The sequence below is a fragment of the Olea europaea genome, chromosome 12, assembly GCF_002742605.1.
Source record: "Olea europaea var. sylvestris chromosome 12, O_europaea_v1, whole genome shotgun sequence".
In the NCBI taxonomy this organism is placed as follows: domain Eukaryota; kingdom Viridiplantae; phylum Streptophyta; class Magnoliopsida; order Lamiales; family Oleaceae; genus Olea; species Olea europaea.
Window position 1 is genome coordinate 8,523,619 of NC_036248.1, and position 12,402 is coordinate 8,536,020.

Genomic DNA, 12,402 nt, shown 5'->3' on the forward strand with positions numbered 1-12,402 from the left:
TGTGAAGTCAAGTGATAACATTACTGACCCATTAACCAAAGGATTGGCTAGAGAGCTAATTTAACAAAAATCGAGGGGGATGGGGCTAAAGCCTATTATTTATTAGATCACCTATAATGGAAACCCAACCTTGCAATTGGAGATCCCATGGTCAAGGTTCAATGGGACAACAAAGTTATTGGAGTGGTCTGTGGGGGTACTACATTGGATTTATTCCAAACCCCTCCCTATGATGCGTAGTACTAACTGTATTGATTAGAGGATGAGCTAATGCTCTTAATGCTTACTATAGTTGATATTCAGTGGGGTGTTTAAATACAGTGCACCCTTGATAGTAGCACCTATTTGAGTGTGGAAGTGGGGCCGCTTCCTACGAGAATTGAGGCGAATTCTCTAGAGCACTCGAAGAAACTGGGAAAGTTCACGGCCGAAATGAACACAACCGCGAGAACTCAATGACTGTTCTAGAAATCATGTGTATGTTCTATTGTCTCAGTTTGCAACTATAATTGTAGAGTTCAAGACATAGTTCACTCTATAGTTAGTAAGCTCGATAGAATATACAAAGCCAAGGTTCAAGTCGATAGACACCTAAGCCTGCATGATTTCTACCGTACTCCAGAGTAATATTTTCATTTATCTTATTTATTTCATGTAGGGGATTGTTATATATTTATGGTATAAATATAAAATGTGAAAGAAATAATCAAATTAGATAAAGTGCCAAAATGGTGGGAAATGTGACATTTGTGTGGGACGTCAGGGGTTCGAGTTACTTCCCACTCAGATATTAAAATGTCTTAATTGAGGCCTTGGGCTCTTGGGCTTCCTTGACTAAAATAAATTGTTTTTTTATTATTATTTAATGGGTAAAACTAGCCAGTATTTTCTAACTGTTTGCTTTTGTAACAACCCACTAACAGTCATTAAAACACCCACTACTCAGTCATTAAAAATTCTGCATTAACATGGTGAAGACTGTTACTTCCATCTTGCCTATATAAACCCATATCTCGTTTTGGGAAAAACACACACAAAAGAAAATAGAAAAATCATCTTGCGTCAATCATCCTTTTCATATTCTGAATTTCTTAAAATTCGAATTTTTACATTTGTTCTGGAGTACAATTGAGAGTTCTAGAAAAATCATTCGTGATTGCTGCAAAAGTGATTTACGATCGTTGTATCTTGGGAGTGATTGTCCACGGAGGTCGCAGCAATTATTGACGGGCAATTTCACTTTAGGACATCGTGCTGTCACGAGACTCGATCGGACGATAAGTTTTATATTTTTGCATTATATTGTTCTGATCACTACTGTAACTAGTTATTTTTTCCAACAAAAGAATGAAAAATCCTAAAGAAAATCAACATACTTCTGGATGTTGAAGGGCGCCATGAAGATGAACGTTACTGAGCCTTCATAAATAATTGGACTCGATTATTTATTCCATGGAAAAGTTTTGCCTTATTAAATTAATTGATATTTGAAAGGGGAGTAAATGATAAATGTGTAACTATACCATCACTTGGTATTAATTATCAAAATGACCAATAGATAAATTAAGAAAATGCTAGACAATAGTAATAATTTGAAAATAGTTTGAGTAACCGATACAGAACAAGTCAAAAGAATCCTAGCAGTGGTAGAAATGTGTTCACCAGTAGAAATGGTAAGTGGGCATACTAATAAATCTATATAGGTAAATGGTGTTACCTTTATGAAAAGGTAAATGATTTGGATTGATAAATTTATATGGACAAAGTGTGTTAGCTTTTTCACCAGCTTCATTATGTTTATGTCTACTTTCGCAGATGTTTTGACCAAAATATAGTCCAGTTGTAAGTTTATGTATATGACAGCTCAGATGAAGTAGTATTTAGCAAATATGAGAAGGGGACAAGATTGCTTCGGTCTGATTGTGAAATATAACATTGAGTTATTGTTGTGTATATATCGTTCAAGAAATTACCAATGTTCATAATCACCAACAATTCGAATTGAAAATGCAGTAAAATAAACAATCCAACTAAGATTTCAATGCTACCGTATCTCCACCAGATAAGACAACTTACCACTCATAAACCTAGTCCAATGGAAATTATAAAACCTTTTCTGCCTATGTCCGCATCTAACCTCTATCCCCTACGTAAATCTCCCATTGAAATCCTTTTAATATTAGTGATGTCATTGAGTTTTGCTTATCAGTGCCTTGAGTAATATCTGCTCATACCTTGGGAACCACTGCATGAACATTAAGGGATAAGTTATTGGGGCTAATTTTTAGAGAGTTGATTGTACGTGCACTTCATACATCGGAGACTATTACTTCTACAAATCAGGCCGACCCGACTACAGGGGTCACTGTTCTTATCTGTCATTGTTTTATACTACTACTTCATTTTGAAATTGCGTAGTTTAATTTATTTGTGTTGCTATTAATGTGATAATTTTACCCTTAAGCCCCACTTGGTCGAAACCAATGATCGAATTGACATCAGTGACCGAATTGACTTTCGTTGTTCTCCACCTAAATTGATTGGAGAATTTGACTAATATGTTGACCCTTGCTTTGCTATTTTACATGTACCAGCAGTATTAGCTTGCTTTGGATTTATTTAATCCCAATATTTAAAATTAAAAAAATGGTTCAAGTTATTTTTCATTGCTTGCATTTATTGTTCATTGATCTCTCTATTGCATTTCATTTAGCTGCTAACATCTTTTCACTCCTAATTTCAGTACCTAAACATGGATCCTTCCCAATTTGATGCACTATCATGACAATTAGCTGAACTTGTCACTAATCAACAACAGTTTCAAACTCAATTAGTGACTGTCCAATCCGATATAGCTGCTACTCGTGAGGAGAGAAAGAACATAGCTGCTAAAATGAGCCATTTTAAGCAAATCCCTCATTTGAATGACGTTCATAAATCTAAAGTGATTCATAATAGACAATATCATCATCGACAGAGTGATCAAAAATGCTTTCGACACGATCGTAGGGATAGGGATCAGGTTCGTGAGCGAGAATGATGTTGTAATTGTCACAGTACTCATTCACTTTCTCATCTTAAGGAGAGTTTCTTTAGAAGCATTAAATTAGATATTCCTACTTTTGATGGTTGCTTAGATTTTGAAGTTTTTACTCAATGGACTGTTCTTAAACAAGGGATTCGATTAGTGACTGAGTATATTACATAATTTGAGAAATTTCAAACCCAATGTCATGTGATTGAGGATGAGACCACGACTTTGAGTAGGTTTAGCCAAGGTCTAAGAGATGATCTTAGGCGTGAGTTTTTCTTTCGAGGTGTCACTACTTTTGATCACACTTATTCTTTAGCCAGAGATTATGAGTTGACTATTAGTACTCCATATGAAAAGTGTGACTACCATCGTTCACCCATGTCATTAGCGTCACCTCAACATGAGTCTGTCATAAAGCCTTCTCCGTCTAGTATTCCTTCCATTTGAAAAAATAAGTGTAAAGGTTGTGATAGTCCAAGGCCCCTTCTCCATATAGAAAGCGTATTGACAACCATTCTTTTATTTTATTGGCTCAACTTCCTCCGGTTAAGTCCCTTCTAAGACCTCTCACATCTAATGTTCCTCCAATCTTAGAAAATAAGGGTAAAATTTTTGAAACTTCAAGGACTTCTCACTTGTTATGCATTAGCTATACGAACTTTGGCCACATCTCTTCCAAATGTCCTAACCGAGTCTTAGTCATAGACGAACGAAAGGATGTAATAGAAAAGTCGTTAAAAGATCTAGTATATGAACCTAAACTTGAAGATTTTGATGGTGATAGTGAGGACACCTCCTTAGGTGGCATCAAGACTATTCCTGAGACTCTAGATACTTATCCCATGATTTTACTAGTCACTTTTGGAGAACCCAGTTGCCTATGATTAGCATTAAATCAAAATTCTCCACTACAGATAAGAATTTCGTAAATTGATCTCTAGGTCTAAATTCATTTGAAGTTGTTCATAGTTATGTGTCTAGGTGGTTGTTAGATCTTATTCTCATGTCTCTGAATGTTAGTGTGCCGTTGTCAGCTGAAGCATTTATCTATCATCTTCATGATTTGCATATTGAGATCAATAAACAATTTGAAGCAAGTAATGCATTATATAAACTTCAAGCTGATTTGTATACGCGAAATTTTGAATTTAATATTAGAGATTATGTTATATTGCAAGCATGTAGTGTTGATCCTTTTAATAAAGCATGCTGGTCCAAATACATATGTCATTGATCTCTCATCACATTTTGGCTACTGCCCCACTTTAAATATTGAGGACTTCATTACTTACAAACACCATTTTATTTCTTTTGATGATCATTTTCTACTTAGCTTTGTAGACCCCCAACTTGACTTTGTTGATATTTTTACTTCAATATCATCTATTACAGCATATAAAGATAAAATTGATGTTATTTTAAATGAACATGTTTTATTGACCAATGATAGCAAGATTCAGCATTTCTTTGCTTGTTGGGTCGTTCTACCTGATTTGAACTGTACATGGATTCCAAGAGAGAGGTGCCAACTAATAGGGGTCAAATTGTTTGGAGTTTTGATACTTGGTTTGTCAAAAAGATCGTCCACCGTGATGAGTTAAAGCATTTGGAGTATCAGCTTGATTGTAGCTTTTGTGATCTATCCACTCGATAAGGACGAGTTTTCTCCCATCCTGGGAGAGTTGATGAGGACATTTACTTTTTATTTTTTTTAGTTGGACTTTATTTATGTTTTGAAATTCTTATTTATGTAATTGGGCTTGTATTGACCCAAACCCGCTTTAGGTAGGGTTTTGTTTTGACTATTTAAATCTAATTTGCCATGTAATTTCATTAGTTTTGATGATTATGATGAATTGAAATTGGTTGTGGCGTCTCCCTTTTCCCCTTTCCCCTTGAATTTCTAATTCTCCTCCGATTTCTTCCTTTTTCTTGCTATTCTTTTCTATTGTCAATACATTTCCTATGAATCAAAACTATTCTTTTTCCTATTACTATTAATAAATTATTTATAAATGTATCAAACGGATATTAAATTTAGAAAATAAACCATAAAGTAATTTTTTATATATGTATTTTTAAATTTTAAATAAATGGGGTTAATTATTTTTAAAGTGATTTTTTTAAAAAAAAGGGAGTTTATTATCTTACGGTTTTGAAAGTTTACTTTATAAATAAATTTTTTCAATTTTTATTTTATTTTATAAGTAATTCTTTACTTATAAATATTTTTTTAGTTAATGTATTTACAAGTTAGTTTTGAACAAAATATATTAGTTGAAATAATTATTTTATAGAGGGTAAAATTAGAAGAAAATATAAGAAATGGTCAAAATTCATTGATTTTGTGAATTGGGAGAAATGTTCAAATTTTCTTACAAGTTAGTTTTGAACAAAATATATTAGTTGAAATAATTATTTTGTAGAGTGTAAAATTTGAAGAGAATTTGAGAAGTGGTTAAAATCCATCGATTTTGTAAATTGAGCGAAATGGTCAAATTTTCACTATACCAATTTTGGATGGTTAAATCGGTGCAAAAAATAATAATAATAATAATAATAATAAAAATAGCAAACACCGATTTTTTAAATCCTTCATAAATGGTACTACCCAAAACGGGTAAAAATAAAACTCTCGAGCAGGCCCATAGGATGCCAATGAGCTAAGCCCTTGGAAACATGCTTAGTCATTGGTAAATGAATTGTGCATAGAGGTTAGGCGCACTCGAACCATGAGCCTAGAGAGAGAGAGAGAGAGAGAGTATACAAAACTTTGTAAAAAAATTAAATGCAACTTAAAATATATATACTCCCTCTTTTAAATGAGGTCCACCTCATGGTAGGCCAATGAACGCTCAATTCTGCTCGTCGAGCTACAAATCAAGCTTGGCTAAACTCTAAGCTCATTTAAATGTGAGCTTGATCTAGAAAGATGTTTGACTCACTGCCACCACTAAAATCACTTGCACTTTGTCCTAAGTCATGTAAATATAAAATTTTAGATAAATTGTATGTGACGTATATTTTTATTTGAATTTAACTTCAACATTTTTAATCTATTAGACATAAATGTTCCCTTTTTATTAGAAAAATACTAGATTTATAAAACAGGCATATTTGAAGATAAAACTTAAAACCCTACTTCAATTTCAAAGTACAATTGTTGATAGTTTCAACAAAAATGACTCGCTTTAGTGATGTAATAATGATGCATTTTTAAAAAAAATTTGGCACCCTTCTACACAAAATGTCGTTGTATTGATTTCTAGATTTTCTTTTCTATTTCGTTCACCGGCCAAATTTAGCTTATATTTGTATACATTCTATAGATTTTTTTTTTAGTTATTACTTTCAACCACATATTCATAATTACCCATTCATTGTCTCTTTCTAAATTTGAAAAATGGGATTGTTAATCTCAGTTAAAACTTAATTGTTACACTTTCTTTTCCTCGTGATTATATAATTTGTTCAAATAGTATAAATGACTATTCTATTACTTGTCAGGATGTTTTGTGTGAGTTGTAAACCTGCTTAACAATTGGTGAGGTTTTCACATCGAAGTATCTATAAATTCATAATTCCATACTAAAGCTTTTGATCTGATATATCAAGCATATGAATATTTCAATCTCAGAATAGTCAATACTCTTGTGCAAATAGAAAACATATTCATACTATTGATTTATAGCTTGACTTGAAGATGCTTTTCGTTGTCTTTTCAAAGAACATAAATGCAAATTCAAGTTTTGTCATTGTTAATAAATGTACAATTTTTGAAACCTGATTTATTTGTTGATTATACAGTCTCCTGGTAGGTTTAAATATTTATTTTTTAGACAATAAGTTTTTGGAGTGTTAATTACCTTTTGAATTACTATGTGGTTATATTTAATTTTATGTGTTTATTGTATTTAATTGTTCAATTAAAATATTGTGTATTAATTTGTGTAATTGGAGAGCAATGGATGGACAATTAATTGGTTTGTAAATATTTTAAAAAATTGTGTTCAATAAAATTTATATGCATCCCTTTCTTTGTGGAGGCACAATGATTTTTATTTATCTTTTATCTAGGCAAGTAAACTTATCTTTTTCTTTATTTACATTCATTTGCAGAGTCTTGAGTTGTGTCGTTTCATGGAGATATACGTTATGCCCGGCATACTTATTTAAGATTGTTTCTTTACTTCATGCAAGTGTCCATATTGTGTGATAATTTAGCTGTTCAATACCTTACTCATTTCTTGCTTTTCTTGTTTAGTAACATTTTTAGAAACTAAGAATCAAGAGTGTCAAGTTCATCTGAACCCACATCCAAACGGTGATTTGTTCTCGTCCTATATTCAATCTTTGACATGGTCTTCAATTGGAAAACAAAGAATGAATTATTGTAGAGTTTGAAAGAATTTGCAGTTCATACTTTCATGGAGAAAGCTCAAATAAACTCAAGTCATTTACTTAAATTTTTCTATGTTGACATTGTCAAAGCAAAATGTTTCAATTGCTTTAATTGTACACAGACCCACAACACAAAAACCATAACTGGGTTGAAGGGAGAGAGTTGATGGGTTGTTGAACTTTGATGAGGTTATCTGGAGATTATTGGAGATTGCGTACTTTGAGAGTCTTAAATGCATTGTTGTCCATGCCTCCCCTATCTCCATGCTTCTCATTTCATCAAGCAATAAAAATCATTGGCCTGGTTTCTTTCTTTTAAAACAAAATTGAAAATTTCAGTGTTATATGTAGAGGCATTTTATCAAGAAAATATTTATTTGACCTCATTAGTGTTATTAGTAGGGCTTTAGGAACTTGAAACAGAAGCACTTGCAATGTGGATTTGGTGTGGAAAAGGAATGGTGCTTGTTCTCATGAAATCAACATATATAACTTAGATCCCAGACTCTCAGTGGAGTCGAATTATTTGACCATTAGATTCTTAACGAACATGCTACATTTGTTCTTGAGAACATACTCCAATTTTTTAGAATTGTTATTGGGGCTATCTTTATTTTCTCTGTGGTAAGATGTTATTCATGAATTTTTGTATTTCATCGAGTCGATTTTGGAAAAATGTATTCACCATTAGAAACAACCAAATATTGGTAGTATTCAAATTATGTCTAATTTGATAAATTGAATCTCCGTAATTGATTTTTCCATTAACAAGTAGTGTTGTGCATTTAGTTGTCTAACATTGAGATTTGAAACCAAGTTAACTAGAGATTTATTTAAATGTTTTTTTTGGAAACCTATTTTTATGGTATTCTATTTACTCATAGTTTGCGTGTGTGTGTGTGTGTGTGTGTGGTGTTTTGTTTTTTTTTTCTTTGTCAAAAGAAGCAATGAACATTAAAGGTTAAAGAACTACTACATTAGACACAATATTGGTTGCATTATTCAGTTATTTTACTTTAATTCAATCTGGTCTACTTCTCTGTACCAAACAAATATATCACACATCCATTTGATTTGGCATATCCATTCTTTTATATTATGCTCACTATTTTCAGTGTTATATCCGTTCTTTTATATTATGTTTTATTGGTTAATCATATGATGAATACATATTGAACTATGAACTCATAAATTACAAGGATTCACAAAATACACAAATATTTCCTTAGCACGTATATGTATTACATCGTACAACTGTAAATGTAATACAACTAGATACAATTGAAAAGCAAGCACATCTGAGAGTTAGGCATTGTAAAGGTTAGCTATAGACAATATCACACGTGCTAAAATTTTACAAATTCGTGATATGCTTCTTTGAGTCAAATTTTACTGATAGCTATCTTTAAGGACAACCAATCCATTACGCTATTCCACAACTTGAAAAATGCAATGCTCCACGAGTTATTGCACATTAAAGTTCCACACACTCCCCAAAATCCAAAAATAAAACCAATTGCCATACTAATGTAAAATCCATCATTGATAAGGTTGTCCTCATCTTTTGGGGTTTTCATCCCATTAGCATTATCATTGGTCTTTGGGATTTGAGAAATTTCATCTCCTGGACAAGCTTTTGTAAGTGGAAGGCCACAAAGTACAAGATTTCCCTCGAATGCAAAAGCATTGAAAGTTTGTAAATGAATGCTTTGTGAAATTTTGCCCACGAAGTTATTGTATGACAAATATAACACTCTAGGTTGATTTAACTGAGAAACACTAGTAGGAATACCACCAGAGAAACGGTTTCTCGAAAAATCAAGAAAATCCAAAGTCCTTAGTCGTTCAATATTTGTAGGAAGGAATCGACATAGGTTATTTATTGAAAGGTTCAATCCAACTACCATTACAAGACTGGTAATTTCATTAGGAACATCACCTACTAAATTGTTGCTTGAAAGATCAGCGAGTTTGACCAAATTAAGAGTATTTATGTACTCGGCCTCCTTTCCTTTCCATGTTACAAATGCACTCTCGAAGCCTCCATAGTATAGAAGATGAAATGCCCTATCAAACTCTGAATCCACTTGAATTATAGCAGTGAGATTGTTTAGGCATTTTCGTATGACACTAGAAATCTTGTTTAAAGAAAAGTCCAACACTTAAAGGAATATCACCAAAGAACTCATTGGACCTAAGACTGAGGAAGACCAATTTAGTCCAAGTATCTCCCATCCATATAGGTATATTACCAATCAACTTATTTTGGGAAAGATCAATAAAAGTCAAGGAAGTACAATTCCTCAACGACGTTGGAATTTCTCCGGTGAAACTGTTTACGCGCTTGAAATATGGTAGGCTTGAAAAACAATTTGGAAGCTGTCCAGAGAGTAAGTTATTCGAGAGATCAAGATATTCCCAATAGCAATCAGTTTCATTGTATAAATTGATAATTGACCCATAAAATTTGTTACTCGATAAATCCACTACAGATCCATTCGGAGGCAAAATTGGTAATGAACCATTGAAATGATTAAAGCTCAGATCTATCGAATCAAAAGTAGAGAACTTTAGCTAAAAATCCGGAAGGACACCACAAAAATTATTATGTGATACATTTAGACTCCATAATTTTGGACTTAACTCCCAAAACCAATCGGGAAAGTTGCCTGAAATTTCAGCATTAGAGATATCAAGATCCTTTAATCTTGTTTGTGTTCTAAGCCATGTGGGAAAATGTGGACCCACTTAGTAGTCCACTAAAGATACACGTGTCATTTGAAAAGGAGGATTCCATCCTAAACTGATATTGAAGGAGATGCCTGGGTTGGAAGACAAGTACAACTCTTGTAATTGGAAAGATTAAAGAAATGAGATTCAGTGATTATGTCTTCAAAGTTGTTTGAACGAAGAAACAAAGCTTCGAGTTTGGAAAGGCTTCCTATGCATTGGGTAATGGTACCATTAAACATATTATAAGAAAAAACCAAGTCTGTTAACGAGGAAGATAATGTAGGACAAGGCACTTTCCCTTTGAGTTGGTTATCAAGTAAATATAAGACATTAAACTGATTCCCCAAGGATATTGGAATCTCAACTTGTAAATATAAAGACTTTAAACTACATATCCATTCAGAGGCAAAATTGGTAAAGAACCACCGAAATGATTAAAGCTCAGATCTATCGAATCAAAAGTAGAGAACTTTAGTGACAAATCTGGAAGGACACCAAGAAAATTGTTATGTGATACATTTAAAATCCATAATTTTGGACTTGACTCCCAAAAACAATCAGGGAAGGTGCCTGAAATTTCAGCATTAGAGATATCAAGATCCTCTAATCTCGTTTGTGTTCTAAGCCATGTGGGAAAATGTAGACCCACTTTGCAGTCCGCTAAAGATACATATGTCAGTTGAAAAGGAAGATTCCATCCTAAACTGATATTGAAGGAGATGCCTGGGTTGGAAGATAAGTATAACTCTTGTAATTGAGAAAGATTAGAGAAACGGGATTCAATGATTATGTCTTCAAAGTTTTTTGAACCAAGATACAAATATTTGAGTTTGGAAAGGCTTCCTATGCATTGGGTAATGGTACCATTAAAAATATTACCAAAAAGATCTAAGTCTGTTAAGGAGGAAGATGATGCACGACAAGGCACTTTCCCTGTGAGTTGGTTACCATATAAATATAAAGACGTTAAACTACTCATATTCCCTAAGGATATTGGAATGGGAGAGTTTGGGTGTGGTGCCCGTAGTGGAAATAACTGACAAATGATCTAATTGATATTTTACGAGCTTATATACCAAAGCTTATAAACAAATATTTTATTAACACACATATGTATTAGATCTAATACAACTTACTATAGAATAAAATTAGATATAGTGGTAAAATAATAGCATCTAACTTTTTGGCATTGCAAAAGTTAGATAGTAGACAATATCGCACAAGCTAAAATTTTACAAATTTGGGTGCTTCTCTGAGACGGATTTTGTAAATGGCTATCTTTACAAGCAACCAATTCATTATCAACATTATAACTGATCTTTGGAACTTGAGCAATTTCATCTTCTGGACAAGCTTTTGCAAGTGGAAGGCCACAAAGTTCATGGTTTTCCTCGAATGCAGAAGCATTGAAAGTTTGTAAATGAATGCTTTGTGGAATTTTGCCAGACAAGTTGTTGTACGACAAATCTAACACTCCAAGTTCATCCAATTGAGAAACACCAATGGGAATACCACCAGAGAAGTGGTTTCTTGAAAAATCAAGAAAATCCAAAGACCTTAATCGTTCAATATTAAGAGGAAGGAATCCAGATAGGTTGTTTCTTGAAAGGTTCAATCCAACTAATGTTACAAGACTTGTAATTTCCACGGGAACGTCACCTACTAAATTGTTGCTCGAAAGATCAATGAGTTTCACCAGCTTAAGAGTATTTATGTACTCGGCCTCCTTTCCTTTCCATGTTACAAATGCACTCTCAAATCCTCCTTCGTATGGAAGAAAAAATGCCCTGTCAAACTCAGAATCCACTTGAATCATAGCAGTGAGATTGTTTAAGCATTTTGGTATACCACCAGAAATCTTGTTTAAAGAGAGGTCCAACACTTGTAAGTCTGCAAGACGACACAAATTGGAAGGAATACTACCAAAGAACTCATTGGACCTGAGACTCAGAAAGACCAAATAAGTCCAAGTATCTCCCACCCATATAGGTATATTACCAATCAACTTATTTTGGGAAAGATCAATAAAAGTCAAGGAAGTACAATTTCTCAAAAATGTTGGAATTTCTCCAGTGAAACTATTGTTTTGTAAGTGCAATGATGAGGTGACATTTATTGATGGGATCTTTCCAGAGAAATTATTATGCGCTAGATTAAGATAAAACAAATTTCGCAGGTTTGCAAAACAATCCAGAAGCTGTCCAGAAAGTAAGTTATTCGAGAGGTCAAGATAT

General features: G+C 33.1%; 2 protein-coding genes across 2 annotated transcripts in view; both read right to left on the bottom strand.

Moving 5' to 3' along the window:
* Window positions 1-8,620: 8,620 nt before the first annotated feature.
* Window positions 8,621-11,147, bottom strand: LOC111406532 (probable LRR receptor-like serine/threonine-protein kinase At4g36180). The gene is made up of 5 exons (XM_023035941.1): window positions 10,560-11,147; window positions 10,258-10,503; window positions 9,613-10,009; window positions 8,829-9,512; window positions 8,621-8,733 (listed from the first exon to the last, which is right to left on the bottom strand). The coding sequence occupies exons 1-5, from the start codon at window positions 11,145-11,147 to the stop codon at window positions 8,621-8,623; spliced, it is 2,028 nt and encodes a 675-aa protein (XP_022891709.1).
* Window positions 11,148-11,366: 219 nt separating this feature from the next.
* Window positions 11,367-12,402, bottom strand: part of LOC111406533 (LRR receptor-like serine/threonine-protein kinase FLS2) — a 2,231-nt gene continuing 1,195 nt past the window's right edge. Inside the window, exon 3 of the mRNA XM_023035942.1 lies at window positions 11,367-12,365. Within this exon, the coding sequence (XP_022891710.1) occupies window positions 11,367-12,365 (999 nt within the window). The remainder of the gene's footprint in view (window positions 12,366-12,402) is intronic.

Bases quoted from the DNA above. Each gene is read 5' to 3' on its own strand.
- LOC111406532 (XM_023035941.1), bottom strand. From the start codon at position 11,147: ATGAGTAGTTTAACGTCTTTATATTTATATGGTAACCAACTCACAGGG. The intron at 9,513-9,612 runs GTGATATTCCTT...AAGTGGATTCAG, and splicing joins TAGGTCCAATGAGTTCTTTG to AGTTTGATAGGGCATTTCAT. The intron at 8,734-8,828 runs GTAAAATTTGAC...CCTAACTCTCAG, and splicing joins GTCCTTAAAGATAGCTATCA to ATGTGCTTGCTTTTCAATTG.